This window comes from Rhincodon typus, chromosome 4 (assembly GCF_021869965.1).
Source record: "Rhincodon typus isolate 14 chromosome 4, sRhiTyp1.1, whole genome shotgun sequence".
Lineage (NCBI taxonomy): Eukaryota > Metazoa > Chordata > Chondrichthyes > Orectolobiformes > Rhincodontidae > Rhincodon > Rhincodon typus.
In genome coordinates, this window is record NC_063335.1 from 41,233,159 (window position 1) to 41,259,722 (window position 26,564).

Sequence of the window (26,564 nt, forward strand, 5' to 3'; positions counted from 1 at the left end):
ACTTCAGTTAACCTGCTTAAAAATAACTCAGTATCTCCAAACTTTTCACTACCTTCTGTAAAGCGCTTGACTCAAATTCATGAAAACCTAATGCAACACTGAAAAGTGAACAAATGCAAATAACAACCAACTATATCGCCCTCACAATTTTATAAATTAGAGTCACAGAGGTATTTTTCAAAAGATACAATTTTAGATAACCATCACCCTCTGGGTGATCTTTCTTTCAACCTACTCTTGTTCCAAACCCTTTAAATCTGATCACTGACTTCTGCCAAGAGTAATAGGTCCTTTCTATCCATCCTATCCAAACTCCTAACAATTTCTACATTCCACACTTAAATCTCCCCTTCACTTTCCCTATTCCAAACAAAAAACAACCCTAGCCTATCTAAAAGAAAACCAGAGAGTGTAGAGAAACTCAACGCTGGCAGCAGCTGTGCGTAGGAAAACAGAACTATAATTTGGAGTCCAGTGTGAATCTTCGGAATGGCCTATCCAATCCCTCCTGATGGTCAAAATCTTCCGTTCCTGGCAACATCAATGTAAAGTTCCTGTATGGGAGGGAGTTTGGAGAGCGTGATGTTCCCATCTATTTTGATATCTTTGTCCTTTTAGCTCCAGTAGAATCTAAAAGACGTGTTGGCAAGTTGCTGCAATGCCATGATGGGTGTGCCAGTGTTAGAGGGAGTGAATTTTTAAGGTGGCAGATGGCAAATGCCCGCTTTAGCTAACAATGTGCACACAAGCAAGAGATTCTCTGAAGCAGACATAGTTCCTGAAGTTGGGTGGCTGAATGCTTTGGCTGAAGCTATGGATTGAAGTGCTGGCGTGCCTCTGATGTGGAAGGGTTCGGCTCAAGTTTTTACTGTGTTCCGTGAGGGAGAGTCATTTAGATCATCACTGCATGTGGATAAAATGAGCAGCAAAAGAGTAGAAAAAAGAAATAAAGGATTTTCATTTATGTAACATCTTTCATAATCTCAGGGCATCCTTGATGAAGGAATCGTTAGATTTGTACCTGTAGGAAGAGCGTAGTGAGAATTCTATATCCTAATGACTGTCTGAGGGAAAAGGTTGCTGCAATTGTGCAGGGAATTGGTGAGACCACACCTGAAGTATTGTGTGCAGTTTTGGTCTCCTTATCTGAGGAAGGGTCTTCTTATTATAGATGGAGTATAGTGAAGGTTTACCAGAATGATTTCTGGGATGATGGGACTGATGTATGAGAAGAGGTTGGATCATTCAAGATTATATTTGCTGGAATTCAGAAGAATTAGGGGAGGAGGGCATGGGCATGTCATAGATACCTATAAAATTCTAACAGGTCTAAACAGGGTAGATGCAAGAAGAATGTTCCCAATAGTGGAGGAGTCCAAAACCATGGGTCACAGCCCAAGGATGTATGGTAAACCATTTAAGACTGAGGTGAGGAAATATTTCTTCACCCAGAGTGATGAGCCTGCGGAATACACTCCCGCAGAAAGCAGTCTGAAACATTGTATGATTTCAAGAAGGAGTTGGATGTAGCACTTGGGGCTAAAGGGATCAAAAGGTATAGGGAGTAGCAGGTACATGGTTTTGAGTTGGGTGATCAGCCGTGATCATAATGAATGGCAGAGCAGGCCTAGTGGTATTATCGTTGGACTGTTAATCCCGAGACCCAGATAACGTTCTGGGGACCCAGATTCAATTCCCACCATGGCAGATGGTGGAATTTGCAGGATTTGAATTCAATAAATATCTGGAATTAAGAATCTAATGAACGTGAATCCATTGTCGATTGTCGGAAAAACCCATCTGGTTCGTTAATGTCCTTTAGGGAAGGAAACTGCCGTCCTTACTGGTCTGGCCTACATGTGACTCCAGACCTACAGCAATGTGGTTGACTCTTAACTGCCCTCTGGGCAATAAATATTGCCTAGGCAGCGATGCCCTCACCCCATTGATGAATGAATTGGAAATAAAAGGGATTTGTTCTGAGGGAGGTTCTAATTTCAACCAGACTGAAGACTGTCTCTTGCAAGTAAAAGAATGATGAATAAGAAAGTCCTTAACTGAGTTAAACAGCTGTGAACCTTTTAAAAGGGCGCATTCTTCCTGTCTTTACATCGTGCCACTGATTTATTCTGCAAATGACTATTTTGATGCACAAATTGCACTGATCCATTTTCTCTGTAAACTCTGCTGTTTTAGAGTTTGCTGTTCTTGCCTTCCCTTGCTGACAGAGAGTTTCAGAATTTGCTGCGTCCCATGGTTACACCTTACTTGTCCAATGCCGATCCTCTCGTGTGATCTTGTAGTTTCTGCCGTTTTTACTTCCTCATTTTATCTTTCCTGCATCCTAGTAATGGATTTTGTTTCTGTCATTGTAGTATTTTGGTAGCTTCCTTACTTGAATTAAGCCACTATTAAGGTAAAGATTACACTTTATCCCTGATTTAAAGCCAGGGAAAGCTTTCCACTGATTGGACTGATACCCAGCATGAACAAAAATGCTTCTGGTGATGAGGTACTGAAGCAGTCTATGTCCACTGCTACAAGATCTGAGCGACATTCAGGCTTGGACTGACCAGTAGCATTTGTGTCCCACATGTGCCAGGCAATGACAGCCTCGAACAAGAGATAATCTGACTGTTGCTTCATCACCACATCCCCTCCTGTCAACCTCCTGGGGGTTACCGTTGACCAGACACTGATGGTCGGCTATCTGAGTACTGTGGCTACAAGAGCAGGTCAGAAGCTAGGAATTTTGTGGTGAGTAACTCACATCATAACTTCCCAAAGCCTGGCATCAGGAAGCCCGATCAGGAGTAGATGGAATACTTCACCGTTTGTCTAGATGAGCAACATTCAAGATGACTCTACGTACATCACAATCCAGCACAAAGCAGCCACTTAATCTACACCCCATCAACCACATTGAACATTCACTCCCTCTACCATTGGCGTATGATGGCTGCAGTATGTATTGTCTGCATGATACACTGCAGTAACTCCTTCAACAGCATCTTCCAAATCCGCGAACTTTATCATCTAGAAGGACAAGGGCAGCAGATGAACACCATCACTGAAGGTTATCCTCCAAGTCATTCACTATCCTGACTTGAAACTATCATCAGTGTTCCTTCACTGTTAATGGGTCAAAATCCTTTAAGTCAGACCTTAACAACCCTGTAGGTGCACCTACATCACTTGGACTGCAGTGGCTGAAGAAAGCAGTTCATCCCCACCTTCCTGAGAGCTGTTAAGAATGGGTAATAAGTGTTCAACTTGGCTGTGACATTCATACTCCACTGGTGCATCAAAAAAAGCTCAAGAAAGTTTTCATTTATCTGTTTATGTAGAAATGTGTTGAACGTCACAACCCAGTAACAGGCCACTCTATCTATGTGGTCTATGCTATTGTTTATTTCGCTGTTCTTTTCCATATGCATCCCCTCCCACCCTACTTTGTCTAACTCCATCACCACAGCACTGGTGGACTATGTTTTGTTCTCGAGTTAACCTGTGCCTTTTGGTGCTCTGATAACAATATCAGTACACATGGCAGCTCGGGAAAAGAAGCAATGATGAATGAATTTGTTATTATGAATATTTTACAGTGAGAAAAACAGTAAAATACAATGAAAAACTTTTCCACCGTCACCATGATCGGGTGCCATTTTGAATAGTTTAAGAATAAGAGAAATAAACAGAAAGAAGTACCTTTAAAGAGAGCTCATCAATCCTGAACCAGCTCATCATCAACGATGCCTGTGCTGCTCACGTGATAGACATGACCTCAAGCTGGTCACAAGTGAATGGGTGAACTGATAGGGAAATAGTTAATAAACTGGGAGGAAGCAGTCAAACATTAGGAATCAGCGGGGAAGAGATAGCCCTAGAAAAGCAGATGGCTTACTATTCTTTTGAAATCGCATTTACCTCATTTATCAGAACTAATATAGGATAAATCAGAGGTCTATCTATTTTTTTTAAAAGTGATTTCTATGGAAATTAAAATTTGTTTCTTTTAAACTTAAAATTTTAATTGTACAGCAGCTATTCGTTGAACACAGAAATAATATTGGCACAAATTGCTTACTAAAAGATGATTACTGTTGTTTGAAATCACAGCATCTTGCATATCTCAATCAATGAGGAAAGTGTGAAAACAACTTTTTTTTTGCCCTACAGGCACCTTTACTGACCATCTATTGTTTTACAGTGATAGTAGGAACTGCAGATGTTGGAAAATCTGAGATAACAATGTGTAGAGCTGGATGAACACAGCAGTCCAAGCAGCGTCAGAGGAGCAGGAAAGCTGACGTTTCGGGCCTAGACCCTTCTTCAGAAATACCCATTTCTGAAGAAGGGTCTAGGCTGGAAACGTCAGCTTTCCCATTCCTCTGATGCTGCTTGGCCTGCTGTGTTCATCCAGCTCTACACATTGTTTTACAGTGTTGCATTATGTAAGTGGAGGTGATAGAACTTGTCTGTTCGCTCATGTTAACTGCAGATAAAAGACAATATTTTAACATGAATCAGAGTACATCGCAGCAGCACTGACCAAGGTGTGTGATAGTGTTACTTGTGTCAGTGAGCTGCCCTACGACCATTAGTAGTCGGCTAGCAGAAATGGTAACTGGTAAGATGAAGTTAGAATGGCATGTGCAGACAAAGATTCCATGTTGCGATGTCCTGCACAGACTTGTTCGTTTTTCTTGTGGGTAAATGTTGTAAAGAATGCTGTGGCTCAGTTTGTAGCTGTCTTGCTATTGAGTCAAAAGTTTCCAGGTTCAAGTCCTGACCTTGAATGCAAAGGCTAATGTTACTGAAGGAGAGCTGCATTGTCTGAGGTGGACTGTCTTTTGGATGAATCCTTCATCAGTGAGCCACCTGTCCTGTCAAGTGATATAAAAAAGAAGTTCCGTGCCACTACTTTGGAAACGAGGAGGGGGGCCACAATATCCTAGTTAATACTTGTCTACAATCAGTACCACAAATACAGATTATCTGGTGATAATCACATTGCTGGTTGAGAGAGCTTGCTGTCTGCAAATGGGTTGCCGCATTTCCTACATTGCTACATTAGTATGCTTTCTTGGGCTTTATAGTTGAGACCTGCTGACCATGGAAGTGTTTATAAATGGAACCCATCAGCTGTGAATGAAAAGACTTTCAAATGTTGTCTGAAATATCGCTAAAGCAATGACAAAGAATATTCCTCAACATCTCCCTAAATTCTCAAACCAGTAAGCCTGCCAATGTAATAAGTGTTATTAAACGGAATTAGGATTTCAGTGGAGGAGTAGAACTCTTCATATTTCAGAATGGCATTTATATTTTAGGTATCTTTTTCTGCTCAATTTAGAAACCTCTTTCCATGCGGTGACTCAATGGTATGCATCATTGACGATCGTGAAGATGTTTGGAAGTTCGCACCAAATCTAATAGCCGTGAAAAAATACACCTACTTTCAAGGGACTGGGGATATCAATGCACCGCCAGGATCAAGGGATGTTCAGACAAAAAAGAGGGGTAAGTGCAAATCAACCTATGACACCCTGTAATACCCATCATTTAGAGACAGCATTCATTTGAATTGCTGAACCTGTAGTTGAGACCACAAACCCTTTTTTAATTGAGCTTTGGCACTTTCCCACTGCAATGCTTCCATTGAAGTCAGTTAGTGGGGATTGGGCGCAAAGTTATGTTTTAACCATCTGTAAGTTTGTTCTGCTACTGTACTGTAAGGATAAGCTGCAGAATGGGACCTCAGTGAGTTTCAGTTTGTTTCCTCACCTAATATTTATGGCACTAATAAAAAAAAACGAAGTACCTCAAAAACTCAGCTGTCTGGCAGTACCTGTGGGGAGAGAAACTGAGTTAGCGTTTTAAGTCGAAGCTGACTCTTCAGAATGGTTGAAGAGTAAGTGGCGAAAATCTGGGCTCAAGACAAACTGCTGACCGGGACATTTGCAGCCTGTTGGATCACACTCCAGGCACAATACCAGACAGAGATAACAAGGTGTAGAGCTGGATGAACACAGCAGGCCAAGCAGCATCAGAGGAGCAGGAAGGCTGATGTTTCGGGCCTAGACCCTTCTTCAGAAAACAGCCTTCCTGCTTCTCTGATGCTGCTTGGCCTGCTGTGTTCATCCAGCTCTACACCTTGTTATCTCAGATTCTCCAGCATCTGCAGTTCCTACTATCTCTGTACCAGACAGAGGCTTTATTGAGGGAGAAGGTTTTAAGAACAAGACTGGAGTATTCATTTCACAGTAAGTAAATTGAAGTATTATTTCCTGCAAGTGTCTGGTCACTAGAAGATCTGCTGCATTAACACTGGGCTTCTCACTGGAGAAGCAGGAACAAGTTGTAGCATATTATTAGAGCTTACAGCACTGTTTCACATACTGCTGCGTAGTGGGGATTTGAATTGGTGGTTGAGGCTCAGCAGGGGAGCATTGACAGAGCTGTACAACATACATAACAAAGATCTCTGAGCTGCACGTAGTATTTTTATGGTGGCGTATGTCTCTCAAAAATGTATTGGATAACTTTTCAAATTGCCACTAGGGATTCCTGCTGTAATGGCCTATGTGCTGCTAAAGATGTACCAAGGTTACAGTTGAATAGTCAGCCTGGAGGGGAATTTCATGCTTCTCATCGCTGATTAATGCAGAGTCATAGAGTCATACAACATAGAAACAGACCCTTCTGTCCAACTCGTCCATGCCAACCAAGATTCCCAAACTAAACTAGTCCCACTTGCCAGCATTTGGCTCATATCCCTCTTTCCCGTTCATGTACCTATCCAAATGTCTTTTAATTGATGTAACTGTACCCTCATCCACCACTTCTTCTGGAAGTTCATTCCACATATGAACCACCCTATGTGTGAAAAATTTGCTGCTCAGGTCCCGTTTTAAATCTTTCTCCTCTCGCCTTAAAAAAAAAACACCTCCTAGTTTTGAACTCCCCTACCATAGGGAAAAGACCTTTGATATTCACCTTATCCAATCCCTCATGATTTTATAAACCACTATAAGGTCACCCCTCAATCTCATGTGCTTCAGTGGAAAAAGGTCCCAGCCTATAATATCCATATGCTGTGAACAATGGAAAGAACAGGTACTTTGGAGACAGATCCATCTACTAGATTAATGGGTAGAATGTCTTGTAAATAAAGGTTTGACAGGTTAGGCTTGCATTCACTGAAGTTTAGAAGAATAAGAAGCAACTTGGTTGTATTTATTTCAATCCTGAGTGATTGGGACAGGGTAGATTTGGAAAGGATGAGGATGCTTTCACTTATGGGAGAATATGGAACTAGGATTGTTGTCTAAAAGTTAGGAGTCACCCATTTAAAACAAGGTGGAATAAGTTATGGGGTGAGGGCTACTTATCAACCATGTACCTTTTGTCATGAAGTCCCTCGAGCCTGACTTTGTGCTCTTCAACTGCAGCAAAGGAGTTGTTTTTATAATTTCCCTTTTAATCACAGTACTTACTGTGCCAACACAGCATCCTGCAGGCCAGTGGCTGCATTCCAGGATGCTCCAATAAGATTGTCACATTTATCAGAAATGCTGAACAACACCAGGGAGTGCCAGGCTGTCTTTTGCAGCCTTAGTCTGTGGTTTGCTTTTTCATGAGACTCTGATGCTCATGCTGCGAGCAGGATGATGCAATAATACTCCCTTGAAACTGTACTTTCCACATTCTTCCCTCCACCTCTAGCAACTGTACTTATCCCAACCTTTCAACGCTGTTGCATACAATGTGTACAGAGCATGCAAAGAAATTCTGTTCACGCCTCCCTAACCCAACCATCCGTTTTCCATCCGGAAATCACCTCTACCCACGCACCAGACTGTCAGCATCTTTATAATACTAAACTTTGATCCCAATGTTGGATCTCTCTACAAAGTAGATGGAGACTCCGCAAATATTTGGCCTGCTTCCACATTATAGAGATTCTATATGTTCTCACTTTGTCCCGAGAGTTGGCAGAACAATGAAATCTTTATCGTCAGACATGTGTTATAGATCACGTTCCTTCACACTTCACTCACTTTGCACTAATTGCACTACCTCTCCTGCCCCAACCAAGAAAAGAACCTATTTACCTGGCCATTCATGATTTTACTTTTTTGTGGGACCTCTCTCTGTGCAGATTACCTTCTGCATTTGCCTACAGCAGTGGCTGAAAGTAAGGTTTTTGGAATGTTATTACATCTTCTTTAAATTTCCTCTATTTTCAGGACAAATTTGGAACTTGGGAGCCCAAGATAAAAGACTCGATACTGTATCAGCTAGTGCTCCCTGTGAATTCTAATTTTCTCCTTTTGTTGCTGAATAGTTTTTTGCACATTTCTTAACATTGGTAATCTTTGTTTGCTGCCTGGCAACGTCATCGCAGTGCATGGTATTCGTCCACCACCCACCCACCCACCCACTTCGTATTGACTTCTCTTTTGGCTAAAAAGAAAATGGTGAATTTAGATGACTTAACATGAGACCAGGATTCTGCAGTCTGCCCTTTGTATTGACGAATGAATCAGAAGAAAATGCTGTAAGTCAAATCAAACGACTAGTGCACCCAAGTTGAGAATTCGCAGTACACTGTATTGTAGATCATCCATAACGTTTAACAATGTGTTAACCTGTGCAATGCAGTCATTTTCTTTCACTGAAATTGAATGACAATATAGGAGGCATGGTTAGTAAGTTGTAGAAAGCAACAAAATTGGTGGTTGAGTGGACAGTGAAGAAGGTTATCTCAGAGTACAACTCTCAGGTCAACTGGACCAGTTGGCTGAGGTATGTCAGATGAAGTTTAGAGATAGTAAGAACTGCCGATGTTGGAGTCAGAGATAACACACTGTGGAGCTGGAGGAACACAGCAGACCAGGCAGCATGAGAGGAGCAGGAAAGTTGACGTTTCTGGTTGGGACCCTTCTTCAGAAATCAGACTCTTCAGAAGAAGGGTCCCAACCTGAAACATCAACTTTCCTGTTCCTCTGATGCTGCTTGGCCTGCTGTGTTCCTCCAGCTTCACACTGTTATCGGATGAAGTTGAATTCGGGTAAATGCAAGGTGCCGCATTTTGGTAAGACAAACCAGGGTAGGGCTTTTACAGTTAATGTTGGGGCACTGGGGAGTGTTGTCAAACAGAGAGACCTAGGGCTGTATGTATGTAGTTCCATGAAAGTGGTTCACCCATAGACATGGTGGTGAAGGAGGTGTTTGGCATGCTTGCCTTCATTGGTCGGAGGATAGAATACAGGAGTTGAGATGCCATGTAACAATTGTACAAGACATTTTAAGGGCACATTTGGAATACAGCATACAATTCTGGTCTCCCTGCTATAGGAACAAAGTTACTAAACTGGAAAGAGTGCAAAAAAGATTTACAAGGATGTTACCGAAACTAGAAAATTTGAGTTATAAGGAGAGGCTGGATTGGCTGGGATGTTTTCCGTGGAGTGTAGGAGGCTGAAGGGTGACTTTATAGAAGATTATAAAATCATGAGAGGCATAGATAAGGGGAATAGCAAAGGTCTTTTCCCCAGGGTAGGGGAGTCCTAAACTGCAGGGCATAGGTTTAACATGAGCAGAGAAAGATTTAAAAGGGATCTGAGGGACAACTTTTTTCACACAGAGGGTGGTGCAATTATGGAGTGAACTGGGAGAGGAAGTGGTAGAAGTGCGTACAATTGCAAAGTTTAAAAGACTTTTGGACAGGTATGTGCATAGGAAAGGTTTAGACGGATATGGGCCAAATGCAGGCAAATGGGATTAGTTCCAGTGGGGAGGCAATGGCCTAGTGATGTTATCACTTGACTGTTAACCCAGGAACCCAGATAACAGTCTGGGGACCTGGGTTCAAATCCTGCCACAGCAGATGGTGGAATTTGAATTCAATAAATATCTGGAATTAAGAGTCTAATGATGACAGTGAATCCATTGTCGGAAAAACCGATCTGGTTCATTAATGTCCTTTAGGGAAGGAAACTGCCATCCTTACCTGGCCTGGCCTACATGTGACTCCAGACCCACAGCAATGTGGTTGACTCTTAACTGCCCTCTGGGCAATTAGGGATGGGCAATAAATGCTGCCAAGCCAGCAACGTCCTCATCCCCGTTAACGAATTAAAAAAAAGAAAAGGTTCAGCAACTAGGAAATCTAGTCGGCATGGACAGTTTGGACCAAAAGGCCTGTTTCCATGCTGTATGACTCCATGAATCGATGAATTGCTGTATTTAGTAATGTAACTCACGTTGGATTTCCTCATTCTTGCTTGGGTGATTTTAAGTGGCAGACAGACCTGCTGGTAAATACGTCCCCATGGGGATTGGGGTGTAGTTCTACTGATTTACCTTAACCAAGCCATCCGGGTCAGAGATTCTTGTAATGCTGAATCTGTGAATTTCAGTGTTTTCTGCTTGGGTATAACCTTGTATCCAGTGGTGTGTTCTTTTAAAAGACATAGGCAGTGATAGAACCAAGATATATAAAACCTGAACTTTAAAACCACGAAACAGTAAAACAACATTACTTTCTGTTTAAAAAAAATAGTAGCTTGGTTTGTGAGCTGAGCTGCAATACATGAAGTTGCAGGAACCACATTGGCACATAGTTTGTACTATTAATCGAATTCTGGAAGAGTTTCATTTTACTGTGTTGGTATTGAATGTGAGCATTGCCTGTAGGAACAATTACAGACATTGTCGGCCCAGGTTAATTCCATTTCTTGGAAAGTTTACCTGCAAAGGATTGTCTTCAGGTAGGCTTGTTGTCGGGCAGTTTTTCAGTTGTGGCCCTTTTGTGGTCTTAGTTCTTTGCTCAGCCTTAATCTTGGGAAGATGTTGCAGATACGATTTCTCTCCTGAACTGTATCACCAGATTGACGTTTGCATGTCAATCTTGAGCAAGATCTCCAGTTTTGTGTTTGATTGGCATTACTTCCTATTTCTTTCCAGTATCCTTCCAAGATGTGCTTTGACATCTCTCTATTATCTCGCATTAAGTGGGTTTTAACTTCTTCCTCAAATAATCCTTTCCTGACAAATCAACTGTTCAAGCATCTTTACAGTCTCCCTTGTGGACGAAGGGTGAGAAAAGGCCAAGGTCTTTCTTTTAATAATTCGATAATTGGGTCGGTCACAATGCTCCTGTAAATCCTGACGAAATGTAGAGATGGGATATTTTTGTTCTTGCCTTTACCCAAATGTCTTCAAAGTATTCAGAATTTAACATTGTGCTGTACTGTGTGGGACCATTTCTGTTCCTGATGAAAGGAATGGAAGCAGACAATGCCATCTTCGCATTGACATTGCAGGTTTTCTACCACAATATTGGCAGCATCTTGTTGCTGCCTGCATTCCATTGTTGCCTCTGTCTTAGTCAGGGGAAGGTCAAAACTTATTGTATGGAAGTTATCTTTGAATAAAAAGGAATTTAAAAGCTAGTGTAAGAAGCACTTGGTTTATTTAATGTGTGCCACTGATGGACAAATTTTTGGCTGGCAGGCTTGTTAAGAATTTCAGAATAAATTGGAGAGGTGAAGTTGAGATATAGATTAGCCATGGTCTTGTACGAATGGCAGGACAGGCTCAAGGAATTAAGTGTCCTACACTTGATTCTATGATCTCAGAACATGAACAGAGAAGTTTTATTTTTGTAGGTTGGCACAGGTTTAAAGCTCAAAGTTTTATTCCCATCTTGTCTTCACTTTACTGAGCAACGACTTATAGAATCATTAAGAAACAGAAAGAGGCTCATTGGCTATTGAATAAGTGCCAACTATTTTTAGAGCAGTCCAATTGGCTTATTGCCCCACTGTATCCCCGTAGCCCTTTAGCTTTATTTCAGTCATGTACCTATCTGTTTTCCTTTTTGAAATCTTTCATCAACTCGTTTTTTACCATTTTCATAGGTAGCAAGTTGTGAATCGTAACCTGTTGCTAGAGTTCTCCCTCCATCCAAACCCTCTCTCCGCCTCCCCCCACCCAAAACATCTCTTGCCCAAAACCCAAGTTTGCTCAAATGGTATCCCTTAACCCTTGTCCCACCCACCAACCAGTGAGAATTTGAACAATTTACCTCGAACTGAAAATTGCGCTGTTTGTTCTTTGAGCCTGTTAATGCGCAGTGATGTTTGCTAGAGAATCGATGTTTCAGCTGAAAATGAGTCAATTTTGTTTTCCTTCTTTCTCCGTTCTTCAGTAAACCATTCCACAAAGCCTGCAGAGAGCTCGGAACATTTGGCATCCGTTTCCGTTGACGCTGCTAGCACGATTGACGGGGCCAGTGCAGAGTCTGAGGCAACAGAGCGGAGTAATGGTCTTGGAGAGTGTTCGAAGAAACAAAATGGTAGCAGTAGTGTTCTTAATGAAGAACCTTCGCAATGTGCTGAATCTCTAAAGTGCGGTCCTAGCGTCAGGGAATCATGCGACAAAGCAAACGAGAGGAAATCTTTATGCGATGCCAATGACTCTCGCACCAAAACTGCTGAACTTGACGCTTCTGTGAAAGTGGATGAATTGGACCACTCACTTGAGTGCGGTGTTAGGTTGGCAGAAAGTAATGTGGAGCAATGTGGCAAGGAAGCCGAAAGTCACTTAACTCAGGTTAGTAGCGAGCTTGATTTTGATTTGTCGAGCGACAGTGACAGCGACTCGCAGGAGGGCAAAAGAGACACCACGTCACCGTCGCCGACCTCGAGTTTAGATGCTGAAAAGGAGCAGAAGAGTTCGACTGAGGTGAAATCCAGGAAACCGAGGAAAGATGGACCTGTGTCGGCCAAAGCAAAACTGAACCACTCGGACAAGGAAAAGGCAGGTGATCTACCGGGGTGTGATTCACAGGATAAAAGCACTGATCCAGGTCCTGAGGGCGATGACGATCAGGACTCGCTGGGTGATGTCGGAAATGGCTGCACCGATAAGAAAGAGGCTGAAACCGAGTCTCAGAATAGTGAACAGTCTGGAGTTACAATGGGTGAGTCTCTGGACCAGAGCATGGATGTGGAAGAGGAGGACCAAGATGAGGATGACCACTTGATGTACTTGGAAACAATCCTGGTCCATGTCCACACAGAGTATTTTGCCCAGTATGAGAAGTACCTCAAAAAGGAGAGACAAGTGCCTGACCTGCGAAAGATTGTTCCGGAACTGAAGAGCAAGGCACTCGAAGGCACAACGATAATATTCAGTGGACTCTACCCTACAAACTACCCCATAGAAAAGACAAGAGAGTGGTATCATGCCACTGCACTTGGAGCCAAGGTTAAAAAAACCTTGTGTTTAAATCCCAAAGACCCCAACAGGACAACTCACTTAATTGCAGCTCGACCCGGTGAGTACATTCATGTCTGTGTTGCAATTCTTTTTTTTTTGTAGAACAAGTGAAGAATTATTTCTTTAAAATATGTGTATTCAGTTGGATTGCCATTGTTACTTGCATTATAAAAGGAGGTGTTGGATTGTTTGACACTTTGATTCACAATGCTGCATCTCATCACACAGATATGGCTATCTGTTCATGACCTACAGTGTGGCTGCATATATTAATTAGTTCCCTTTTCAATCCCTTTTTTACTGTGGGATTATGTATCTAGGAATATACCGTTTACTTCAAATACAGTATTAGTCTTGTCCACAATTCTGTCAGTTAAAGTGAGAAAACCTACAACAATAACTTGCATTTATTTGGCACCTTCAACATCCAAAGTGTTCAGAGATGTGTAATAAGAGAGCAGGTGGCACCAAGTCAAAGAAAGAACTACTGGGACAAGTGTCTAAACTATTGGACAAAGAGTCCGGTTTCAAGCCTGATCTTAGGAGAGAGGAGAGGGGTTTAAGGAGGGAATTCTAGAGCATAGGTCCTAGGAGTGTAAAGAGTGGATGGTGTATGCGAGCCTGGAGTTGTGGAAGAATGCAGAATTCCTGGAGATTTGCAGGACAAAAAGAATAGAACATTGTGCGAGGGCTAAGATCTTGGAAGAATTCGACCATCAAGAGGAAAATTTTAAAATTGAGGCATTGGTAGACTGGAAGCCAGTGTAATCAGTGAGCTGCAGGGTATTGAATGAGCTGGACTTTGTGTGAGTATGACATGGGCAGCAGCATTTTGGCGGAGTTCATGTTTCAGCTTGTGGAAGATGAGAGACTGGCGAAGAGACCATCAGAAATGACAGGCTTTGAGGTAACTGATGCATGGATGAGGGTATCAGTAGCAAATGTCTGAGGTTGGAGCCAAGACAGTAGGAAACTGAAAGTGCCATAGGCAAGTTGATTTTTTTTCGCAGGAACAGATGGGAAGCTGATTGGCGAGTGATGAAAGGAGAAGGTGGAAATGTCTTTACTGGTGATTGAGAGACTGGCAGTAGAGAGACCATGTGAGATGGCAGGATTGCGGGGTTGGCCTCAAGTATGAACAGAAGAGTTTACATGGAAAGAGAGGTTCACTGAGCATGTGGGAGCAGTGAATTCCAAAGGAGAGAGGATTGGCAAAGTTGGTTGTCTGTTATCCTTCGGATCCAGTTCAATTCTACATTCAGTTGATAGTAGATGTCTCAAGATGTGTTTTAGATTGTGGATTGCATAGAATTGCTTACAGCAATGTGGGAAAATAAGCACTTGGTCTGGAGACATGTTATTTAAGACAATGTATATATTACTAAAATGTCTTTGAGTTGATCCATGTACAATCAGACCTGATGGCCTCCTGGACGTCCCCATTTTGAAATTACAGTGCCACCAGGTCTCGAAATCGCCTCTGGGTCTTCATTGCTGGCAAGTCTCGTGAGATTGCTGCAGTTCCAAAATGTCTCCAGTAATGTGCAGAGTGAGTGGAGGTAAGAGCAGAGAACCATCCTATGGGGTCTTTCCAATCTCCTCCTCCCCTCCCTCCCACCTTGTTCTGGCATCAATCCTTCATCCTCAACCCTGGGAGAACACTTTCTATTGATGTTTTGAATTTGTTAATTAAAAGAAGGTGTACATTTTAGAGAGGAGAAAGGTCATTGTTCAGACACGCCATTGCTTTAGATCACATGCCTCCAAATAATGGATGGTTGTATTTTTCGCTGCTCTATATTTATACCACACAGCATAGTGCTGCTGAAATAGAAAAACAGTGATATTTCAAGTATGTGAATATGTGTCGATAGTACTTCTAGAAAATAGGCAATGCAAGTTTCTAATAGCTAGCGTCCATAACCCCGAAGATAGCTTTGAAATGAGAGCTGCTAAGGCAGCATTCAGTGATGCTACACAAAATGAAACCAGACAAGATAATCAGCTGTAAGAGTATGAGATAGAAGGAACATCAGAGCTAAAACTCATCCACTTACTCCTTTGTTTCTATTCCTACTCACCCTCTCATTTTCTTGTCTTTTACTCCTCTTCCTCTTTATGACTTTCTCTCATCTTTGTCTTTATTTCATTTCCAAGTGTGAGTGAGACTGCAACTGTGCGTTATGGATACAAGATATCCATTTACAAACCCTTGGGAATTCAGGCGAGACTCCTTTTACCCAGTGAATGGGGAGGATATGGAGCTTACCACCACAATCTGCAGTCGAGGCTAATAGCATTGATGCATTTACGTGGAAGCTGGTTAAGAACATTAGAAAGAAATGATATTTTTCTGGTATTAGATGAGTGTGGGAAGAGGCTTTAACTGGAAAGGGACACTGGTTTACAGGCCAAGCAGCCTGTTTCTGAGTAATAACACTTTATAATGCATGCTGTAACCAAGGAAGGCAAGCGAAGAGCGAGACAGCATTGTAGTTCATGTTGGCAGATAGGGGTGTTGTGGGTAAATCACCACAAGTTTACTTTAAATTTGCTACTTATTGAGAAATCTCACAGATAATCAAGTACTGAAACAATGATTTTAAACTTTTTTGCATGTAGCAACCAAAATAAAGACATCTCAAGTAAGCAAGTTAAGCCTCGCAATCCAACTTGGCTAATTCCTGATTAATGGTGGAATTTAGCTACAATTCCAACCTACAGTATCTGCCTCTGATATCCAGGGTTTGATCCTTCTGCAGTGCTGTTATTTGAAGTTCTGTGAAGAAAGGATCTGATGTTGGATTCTTATACAGATTTTCATCCTTCATGTCTATGGTGTGATATTATTGATGATTCTTTAAATTCTTTCATCCAAATTATTGACTGCTTCTCTGAAGCTATCAAGTCTACAGCTTGCCTTTTTATGAGAAGTAGCTTCCCTGTTCCTTGTTAGATTTGGCATTGACTGTTTTAAGACTCAACTTTCCTGTGACTAACTTAATTCTTCTGTGGGGTAATCAGTTGTCCTTGTAGCCACTTGTCAAGCAGATGTCAAAACAGTTTTGTTCATGTAAGTTTGACTTCTTTTTCTCCCAGACATAGCTAATTGCTTTTAATTCCTGTATTCCTGTTAGGGAGTGATGTCAAAGAGGAATCTTGAGTCCTGTGTTCAGTTGCAAAAATTGATCTTTATTTGGAGCTTCTTATCTCACAGCGTGATAGAGGCCAGAGACTCCTTCGAATCTGGCTTTCACGTGGGGTCCGGTTGACCTCTTGATTACAACTCAGATCAGAGAGAGGTCAGTGACACTCTAACACTCCCAATAAATTACAAAATTTTTATACACTAAGCATTACAATGATTACATGCAACTTTGATGCAATGTCCATCCCCTTTTTCTATACGTGCAATCCTGTAAACACCCCATCAATGATGGACACTCCTATGGCCAACCCTGTGTTCTCCCATGATCTCACGGTGTTTACCATACATCTTTATCACTAATCCTTGGGATCTTGCAATGCATCTTAATAATTTACTATCCAATCCTTGCAGTTTTTCCAGGAGATAGAAAAAAGTGCTAATTCCTACTAAATGCTATAAAATTCATAATGTCAGTTCTAATATAAAGTTACACATTTTTAAAGTTATATGGCTACGCCTAATGTTAAAATTCTTCAGCCAATGGGTTATGAGCAACTTGTTTCTGACCTGACCTTGGAATGTCAAACAAACACTGCCCTTCTGTCTTGTAGCTACGATTACAATTTCTTCCATTTACATGCTGTCTGTAAATATGTGACAAATCGGGAGATTGCTTCTAAGATGAAATTTACTGCTACTTTAAATATTTCTACGTTATTTTACTTAATAAGACAACATCTATTCAAATCCCATTAATAAGACAAACTCCATCAGTTTCCCAGCTCAATTCCCAAGGTTTTACCTTGTCCGAATGTCCGAATTCTCAAGGTTTTACAAAATATCTCTGTCCTTCACCCCTTGATCCTTGGACGTAAGAATTCATTTGAATTATCATTATCTGGGCTCGCTTATTTAGGTTGTGAAGATGCCATTGTTAATTGAGTACAAGCTATCGCCCTGTAGAGGTCATCTACTTACCCATTTGTCACTCAGTCCCCTTTGCCAGCAAAATGAGGACTCCTGCCCACTATCTTTGGCCCCTTGTTTTAAAGGAATTCAAACAAATCTCTTAGTGTTAGGTATAGGTTGTATTCCTTAATTTCTCAATAGTCAATTACCTAGGGAATCTCTGTTATTTAGGCATTATGATTCTAATTCTTATGAAACTACAAACTTCAGGCTCTCTGTTGGCAGCCAACTCCTATCTTAAAGATATCTGCCGCTGTAAGTTTGTACAGGAGTTCCGTATTTTAATTTGTAAGATTATTTGTTTGGTCTGCTATCCCGGCTTTTATCTTTTTCTGAAAGCTACCACTGCCCTAACTTATGATGTCACTCTAACACTGAACTAAACAAGTTATTTTTGTTACTGCAATTAAAATCTTATGTGCTATATTTTATGCCAACTTAAAAAAAATGCACAGGCAGTTCCTTGTGCCAACTCTGGCCATGGGCTGCGCCAACTAGTTTGTCCTTGTCCTTTAATAGCTTATTCCAGACAGAGTTATTGCTGCAACTTTCCATCTGTAACAGTTTATCTTTGTTGAGTCTTTCAATCCAAAGTCCTGAAGTTTATAATATCACGGAGGAAAGCAGCACATTGGCACTATTTGAGTTGAAGGAAATTGGGTGCTGGGCAGATTGTTGACATTGTTGCCCTCTGCTTCATATTTAAACTATATCTTTGCCACAGGAAATATTCTGCTGTATATTGTTCTCATGTAGTCCAAAGCTGTGGGTTTTAATGTGTGCTAAGTACATTAACACTCTCTGAAAGCTTTTCAAGAAACAAATTAATTAAGAAAATATTGCAAAATAGGGAGGTTTTCATTATTCACATGATCTACTGTGGGATGGCCCAGTGGGTCAGTTTCTAGTCTTGCAACTAATCAGTGAAATTTCTTACTTAAAACTGATTCTTAATTAAATCCTAGGTCCTATTCTGTTTTGTGGATGTTGGAATTATTGGCTGTACTATTTATTCTTCTGAGTCTCTGCCCACCTGCTCCTGTCATGCATGCAAACATACAAATTTGGAGCAGGAGTAAGCCAGTCGATTCCTTGAACCTGCTCCACCATTCACAAAGTTTGTGATCGATCCTGTTCCTGCCTACCTCTGATAACCTTTCATTCCTTTATTAATGATCTTCCTATCTCTGCCTTAAAAATATTCAAGACTCAACTTCCACTGCCTTCTGAGGAAGTAACTCCAAAGCCCCACAACCCACTTAAGAAAAAGAAAGTTGCTTTATTTCTGTCTTAAATGGGAAGATGTTATTTTTAAACAATGACCCCTACATGTGGATTATTCCAAAGAAGGAAGCATTCTTTCCGCAATTACCCTGTCAAGCCCTGTCAACATATTAGAGATAGTAGGAACTGTTGATGCTGGAGAATCTGAGATAACAAGGTGTAGAGCTGGATGAACACAGCAGGCCAAGCAGCATCAGAGGAGCAGGAAAGCTGACGTTTCGGGTCTGGACCCTTCTTCAGAAAAACATATTATATGTTTCAATCTCGTCGTCTCTTGTTCTTTTAAAGTCCAGCAGATAACAATCACAGTGCATCCGAACTTTCCTCATGCAACCTCCCCACTCCAGGTATTAGTCCGGTAAACATTCTATGAACTGCATCCAGCATATTTACATCTATCCCTAATTAAGATGACCAGTACTATACAGGTTGCAATTTCAGCAGTGCCCTGAATAACTGTAGAGTAACTTCCCCAGTTTTGTATTCGATTCCCTTGCATCTAAGGCTAACATTCTATTATCTTTCCTAATCACTTGCTGTACCTGTGTACAAACCTTCTCCAATTGATGCACGAGCCCACCTAGATCCCTCTGCATCCTGCAGCTCTGCAGTCTTTCATCACTCAATAATATGCTATTTTTTTATTTATTCTTCCTGCTATTAACATTTGCCATTTAATGCTTTCCTATATTCTACTCCATTTGTGACACGTTTGACCACTCACTTAACCTATGTATATTTCTTTATAGCCTCTTTATAACCTCTTCACAATTGATTTTCCTATACATCTTTGTGTCGTCAGGACATTTAGCAACCATACCTTCAATCCCTTCCTTCAAGTCATTTAAATAAATTGTAAAAAGTTGAGGCCTCAGCATTGCTCCCTGTGACACATCGCTCATTGTACCATTTATGCCTCTTAGCTAGCCAGCTATCTGTTCGTGCCACTATTCCAGTACACCACCAGTTTTTATTCTCAGCAATAACCTTTGACATGGCACCTTATCAAATGTCTTCTGGATATCTTCAGTGTGGTACATTCACCAGTTACCCTTTATGCACTTCCCCAAACAGCTCCAATAAGTAGGCTAAATATGATTTCCATGTTACTGTTCCTAATTATATTATATTTTTCTCAGTGCTGTGCTATAGCGTCTTAAATAGTAGCTTCATCATCTTCCTATGACAGATGCTAAAATAGCTGGCCAGTAGTTCCCTGCTGTTTGTGTCCCTCCTTTCTTGAAGCTTCCCTATACCTAAGGAATTTTGAAAAATTAGAAGCATTGCACTATCTGCCTAGTTACTTCTTTTAAGAACCTATGAAAAGTCCCTTCTTATCTGGGGACTTGTCAGCCGTCAGCCTTCAGCTCCAACAATTTGCTCAGTACGATTTTCCTGCTGATTGAAATTTTCGAGTTCCTCTGGCCGTAAAGTTTTGGCAAAGGTCTGTAGATCGGGTTGTGGGGTGAGGTTGTTGACTTGCTCGCTGAATGAGAACAAGCCAGCTCAGCGAGCAAGTCCACAACCTCCCTCTGTCTCTCTTCTAATTCCTGATTTGACCAGTGAGACCACAGCAATAACCAGGCATTTATCCTTTAGTCTGTATAGATTGGAGATTTTCACACTGTGGAAATAAATTGATTCATACTTTTCTTTCTTCTCCTTGCCAGTTTTTGGCTCCCATTCACGTGGCATCGGGACGAAAAAAAAAAGATGTAGAGCAGAAAAGCAACTTTTTTTTCTTCCTAATTCTTTGTTAATTTAACTCGCCCATCTAGAGGGCGCATTGTCTAATTCAGCAATGCACCGTGACATCACAACTAATTAAAGCGGTCGGAATATTGATTGTGATTATGTCTGATTTTTCTTTGGCAGGTGCGATGCCCCATATAGCAGTACAGTGTAAGAAATATCTCTTGGCTCCATAAATTTGATACACATTTTGTATTTATTTTCCCTCAAAATTATTTTAAAAATGACTGCAAGTATTCAACATCACATTCAATGTTTCTTGATAGAATTTGTATTCCGTTGGGTTGATAACGCACGAGGGAAATGGTGGCACAGCAAACAGTTACAATCATTGCGTAGATTCCAGATCATAGCAGAGGATTAAATTTCTGAAGATAAGGCAGCAGTTCAATTTTTGGAGTTTAGATGACATGCCTTTTAAACCCCACAAGGTATTCATTTGTTGTACAAAGATGATCCCCTTCTCCCAGCAGACAACTAGTTATTTTAATCATTTTAAACATACTCTGATACACCTCAGAGACAGGTGAAACATGAACCGGCACCTTCTGGGAGCAGGGAAGAGAGGATCTTGTTAATTGCATACCCAATGTCTTTGATTATGTGTAAGTAGAGGACATTAATTGGTCTTTCACTTGATCATATAAAGAAAACACACTAGGGAAGGGTGTGCTTGAGTCAGGAGCTTTATGCGTGTGATGTTTCCCTCTGTAGATAAATGCAGGGCTAAATAAAGTCTCCAAAATTATCCTTCACCACCTGGTTTTCCAGAATAGAAGAAACTCGGGGCTCTGTGATCCACGTGGATTACAGAATCCTCATTATCTTCAAACCTGAATCGGATGTTTTTCATTAAGTGGAAACAGTGGCAGTATATAATTGATAACATTTCTCAACTGCGTATTTTAAAACCAACAACTTTTTCACCAAAGTTTGTCAGAACAGTTTCAATAACTGACATTGCATATGAAGGTAAAACAGCTGTGTCATAATTTTTAGTACAGCAAAGCATAGAAATTTACATTTCAGTTGATGTAAGTTTCTGGAAGAGGGAGTATCAGATAAATGGTAGGTACAATCCTATTTATTAAGTTTACCTCAGCACTCCTTTTTAAAGTGGATGCTTTAAGTGGGATGCAGTGACATGTCACATTTTTCTCTTTGAGTTCTTTTCCATTTAAATATGGGCGTATCTCTTCCCTCTGCATGTGAAGAAGCCAGTATTTTAATTAGAATGAGATAGTAGGAACTGCAGATGCTGGAGAATCTGAGATAACAAGGTGTAGAGCTGGATGAACACAGCAGGCCAAACAGCATCGGAGAAGCAGGAAGGCTGACGTTTCGGGCCTAGACCCTTCTTCAGAAATGGGGGAGGGGAAGGGGGTTCTGAAATAAATAGGGAGAGAGGGGGAGGCGGATAGAAGATGGATAGAGGAGAAGATAGGTGGAGAGGAGACAGACCGGTCAAAGAGGTGGGATGGAGCCAGTAAAGGTGAGTGTAAGTGGGGAGGTAGGGAGGAGATAGGTCAGTCCAGGGAGGACGGACAGGTCAAGGGGGCGGGATGAGGTTAGTAGGTAGGAGATGGGGGTCCGGCTTGAGGTGGGAGGAAGGACAGGTTAGGGAGGCGGGGATGAGCTGGGCTGGTTTTGGGATGCGGTAGAGGGAGGGGAGATTTTGAAGCTTGTGAAGTCCACATTGATACCATTGGGCTGCAGGGTTCCCAAGCGGAATATGAGTTGCTGTTCCTGCAATCTTCGGGTAGCATCGTTGTGGCACTGCAGGAGGCCCAGGATGGACATGTCATCTGCGGAATGGGATGGGGGAGTTGAAATGGTTCGCGACTGGGAGGTGCAGTTGTTTAGTGCAAACCCAGCGTAGGTGTTCTGTAAAGCGGTCCCCAAGCCTCTGCTTGGTTTCCCCGATGTAGAGGAGGCCACAACGGGAACGGTGGATGCAGTATACCACATTAGCAGATGTGCAGGTGAACATCTGTTTGATATGGAAAGTCTTCTTGGGGCCTGGGATGGGGGTGAGGGGGGAGGTGTACGGGCAGGTGTAGCACTTCCTGCGGTTGCAGGGAAAAGTGCCGGGTGTGATGGGGCTGGAGGGGAGTGTGGAGCAGACAAGGGAGTCACGGAGAGCGTGGTCCCTCCGGAAAGCAGATAAGGGTCGGGAGGGAAAAATGTCTTTAGTGGTGGGGTCGGATTGCAGATGGCGGAAGTGTCGGAGGATGATGCGTTGGATCCGTAGGTTTATGATACATTTTCAAGTAAAGCGTTGGCTTGAAGCTGACACTTATGATAAATTGGCGTTGGTATGATGTGCAGCAACTTGTCTCAAATAATGGAAAAGTTGGTGTTTTTTTCTGTTAAGGTTCTTTGTGTATAAAGCTGTTGGCTAAATTAGAACATGGAATCTTACTGATAGATTGTGTGAAGTTGAGTAATTGCGTGCAAGTTTTTATTTAGGACAGGACAGCAGAGAAAAGCTACGTATAACCTTATATTAAATAACTTTCAGTGCTGGGAGAACAATGTTAAACTTTTGAAGGATCAGCTGGATTCTGCCTTGGTTAACACTAGCTGAACACAAAGTATAACTGGCGAAGGTACAAAAGGACAAAGAACAAAAAAGAATTACAGCTCAAGAACAGGCCCTTTGGCCCTCAAAGCCTGTGCTGATCATCATGCCCTAACTAAACTGAAAAAACAAACCTTCTGCCCTTATTTGGTTCTTATCCCTCTATTCCCTCCCTATTCATGTAACCATCCAGTTGCCTCTTAAATGTCGCCAACCTGCTTCCACCACCTCCTCTGGCAGTGCATTCCAGGCCCCACCACTCTCTACGTGAAAAACATCCCTCGCACATCTCCCTTAAACTTGCCCCCTCTCATCATGAATCTGTGCCCCCTTGTAATTGAAACTTCAATCCTGGGAAAAAGCCTCTGGCTGTCCACTCTATCTATGCCTCTCATAATTTTGTAGACCTCTGTCAGGCCTCCTCTCTCCCACCATCTTTCCAGTGAAAACAATCCTAGTCTTTTTAACCTTTCCTCATATATAATGCCCTCAAGACCAGGCAACATCCTGGTGAACTTTCTCTGCACTCTCTCCGAAGCTTCCACGTCATTCTGATAATGTGGCGATCAAAACTGCACATAATACTCCAAATGCGGTTTAACAAGGGTTTTATGTAGCTGCAACATGGTTTGCCAACTCTTTTACTTGCCCTGACCAATTAAAGCAAGCATATCATTTGCCTTCTTAATCACCTTGGCCACCTGTGTTGCCACTTTTAGCGAACTGTGGACCTGCACGCCCAGATCCGTCTGAATATTAATATTCCTAAGGGTTCTGTCATTTACAGTATAATTCACACCTAAATTTGATCCTCCAAAATGCATCACCTTGCATTTGTCTGGATTAAACTCCGTCTGCCATTTCTGTGCCCAAGTCGCCAATCTATATCCTGTTGTATCCTTTCGCAATCATCGGCAACTCCACCAATCTTTATGTCATCTGCAGACTTACTAATCAGACCACCCACATTTTCCTCCAGATCATTTATATATACTACAAACAATAGAGGACCTAAGATTAATCCCTGTGGAACACCACTAGTTACCGGTCTCCATTCTGAAAAACACCTTCCACTGCTAACCTCTAGCTTCTATGACCAAGCTGTGTCCTGAAGCCAGAAACAACCACGACATCTGGTGTCGTTTTGTACATTTTTGCTAGTTTTTCTCTATCCATGTAGCCAGCCCACCCCAAATCCAATGTGATTTTAGTTTTTGTACTAATCTGCCATGTGGCACTTTATCAAATGCCTTACTAAAGTCCACATAAACTACATCCACACCCCTTCCCTTATTAATTATCGTTGTCACCTCATCATAAAATTCAATCAGGTTGGTGAGACATGACCTTCCCTGTACAAAACCATGCTGCCTGTCGCTAACTAGTTCATTTTATTCCAAATGCGCATATATCTTGTTCCTGAGTATCTTCTCCAAGAGCTTCCCCATCACAGACGTCAGGCTTACTGGCCTATAATTTCCTGGATTATCCCTGCTTCCTTCCTTAAACAAGGGAACAACATTAGCTAATCTCTAGTCCTCTTGAACCTCGCTTGTGGTCAAAGAGGATGTGAAGATATCTGCTAATGCCCCAGCTATTTCTTCCCTTGCCTCTCACAATAATCTGGGATAGATCCCATTTGGCCCTGGGAACTTGTCTACTTTAATGCAACTTAGGATACCCAAAGCTTCCTCCTTCAATATATTGACATTCTCTAGAGTAGTCACACACTCATCCCTGACCTCAGCATCAGTCATGTCCTTCTCCTTGGTGAATACCAATACAAAGTACTTATTAAGGATCTCTCCCACACCCTGTGGTTCCGCGCATAACTTCCCTCCTTTGTCCTTGAGTGGGCCTACTCTTTCCCTTGCTACCCTTTTTATTCTAATATATGCGTAAAAACCCTTGGGGTTCTCCTTGACCCTGTTTGCTAAAGACATTTCATGGCCCCTTTTAGCCTTGCTAATTCTGCATTTAAGTTCCTTCCTAATTTCTTTATACTCCTCAAGGGCTTTGTCAGTTTGTAGCTGCCTAGACCTTTTTTCCTTTTGACTAAGCTTACAATTTCCCATGTCATCCATGGTTCCTGAATCCTGCCATTCCTATCCTTTAGTTTTGCAGGTACATGCATGTCCTGCACTTGAATCAACTAGCCTTTAAAAGGCTCCCAAATGCCAGATGTAGATTTGCTGTCAAATAACTGCTCCCAATCCACTTTCCCCAGTTCCTGTCTAATTTGGATGTAAATGGCCCTTGACCAATTCAGCACCCTCACCTGAGGGCCACTCTTGTCCGTGATTACTCAAAATCTTATGGAGTCGTGGTCACTAAGCCCAAAATGCTCCCCTACTGAAATATCGATCACCTGGCCTGGCTCATTCCCTAATACCAAGTCTAGTACGGCCTCCTCTCTGGTTGGATTGCCAACATAACTGTCTCAAAAAGCCCTCCTGGACACATCTAACAAATTGCTCTCCATCTGAGCCCCAGACAATAAGAGGAAAGTTGAAGTCACCCACCACAACTATCCTGCTTTTTTCTACCTGGCTAGAATTAACAAAGCATTGCTTCTGGCCAGTCCGAAAAAACACACACAATTTCTCAATTGTCAATTTATAAAGTTTTTTTCCAATTCTACCTTCAAGTCTTCCATTGCGTTGCCAGGCAGTCCATTCTGCATACCACTACCTTAATGGTTTTGAAATGATCTCTTCACTTTTTGCTTCTCCAGAATGAACAATCTCAGGCTTTTCACCCCCTCCCCGTTGCCGTGCATCACTTTGCTTATTTTCTCACTAAATCCTTGCCATAGGATAATGTTTTTGACATATTGCTCCAGGTTCAGCTGTCCACTTTATAGAATTTGTGCATTCTCTCCTTGGTTTGTTTCCCCTGAATCCTGCACTGTTTTGTGCTTTAGGTTTTAGTGTGTTATCTACTGTTGCCTTGCATCCTGCTGTTATGTTTTGCACTCTCTTCATTTCCCTTCTCTGGTCCCATTACCTTGCTTTTGTACAAGTTATCCAATTAATCCCATTGCCATGGAAAGCTTTCCTTTTTAAGTGCAAATTCAAATCCCTTTTGAAAGCTACAATTGAGTCTGCCTCCACCACCCTTTCAGTCAGTGCATCCATGGCTACCACTTCTCACTGCATTAGGAAAATTGCTTCATCTCCCATCTGCTGCTTCTGCCAATTATTTTCAGTCTGGTTACCCAATAGACACAGTTTCTGCTCACTTAATTTTGAAGCTTCCAATAAGTTTGAATAATTATATTCAATCAACCCCTAATCTCTGCTCTGAGGAAATGATCTCAGCTTCTCTTTGGGTTCTGAGGAAGGGTCACTCTGTTAACTCTGCTTTCTCTCCACAGCTGCTGCCAGACCTGCTGAGCTTTTCCAGCAACTTCTGTTTTTGTTCCCAGCTTCTGCCTGTCTAAGTATCTGAAATTCCTTGCCCTTCGTGTAATCCTGGGAAATCTCTGCATCCTGCCCAAGGCCTTGAAATTCTTGCCAAAATGCGATGCCCAGGAGT

At 41.8% G+C, this 26,564-nt stretch overlaps 1 protein-coding gene across 5 annotated transcripts in view; it reads left to right on the plus strand.

Annotated features, from left to right (window-relative positions):
* The window catches only part of ctdp1 (CTD (carboxy-terminal domain, RNA polymerase II, polypeptide A) phosphatase, subunit 1), a 293,011-nt gene that overhangs the window by 85,913 nt on the left and 180,534 nt on the right, over positions 1-26,564 (plus strand). For all 5 annotated transcript variants that reach the window (XM_048595768.1, XM_048595765.1, XM_048595764.1 and 2 more), the window contains exons 7-8: positions 5,357-5,523; positions 12,221-13,351. In XM_048595768.1, coding sequence (XP_048451725.1) covers positions 5,357-5,523; positions 12,221-13,351 — 1,298 coding nt within the window. The remainder of the gene's footprint in view (positions 1-5,356; positions 5,524-12,220; positions 13,352-26,564) is intronic.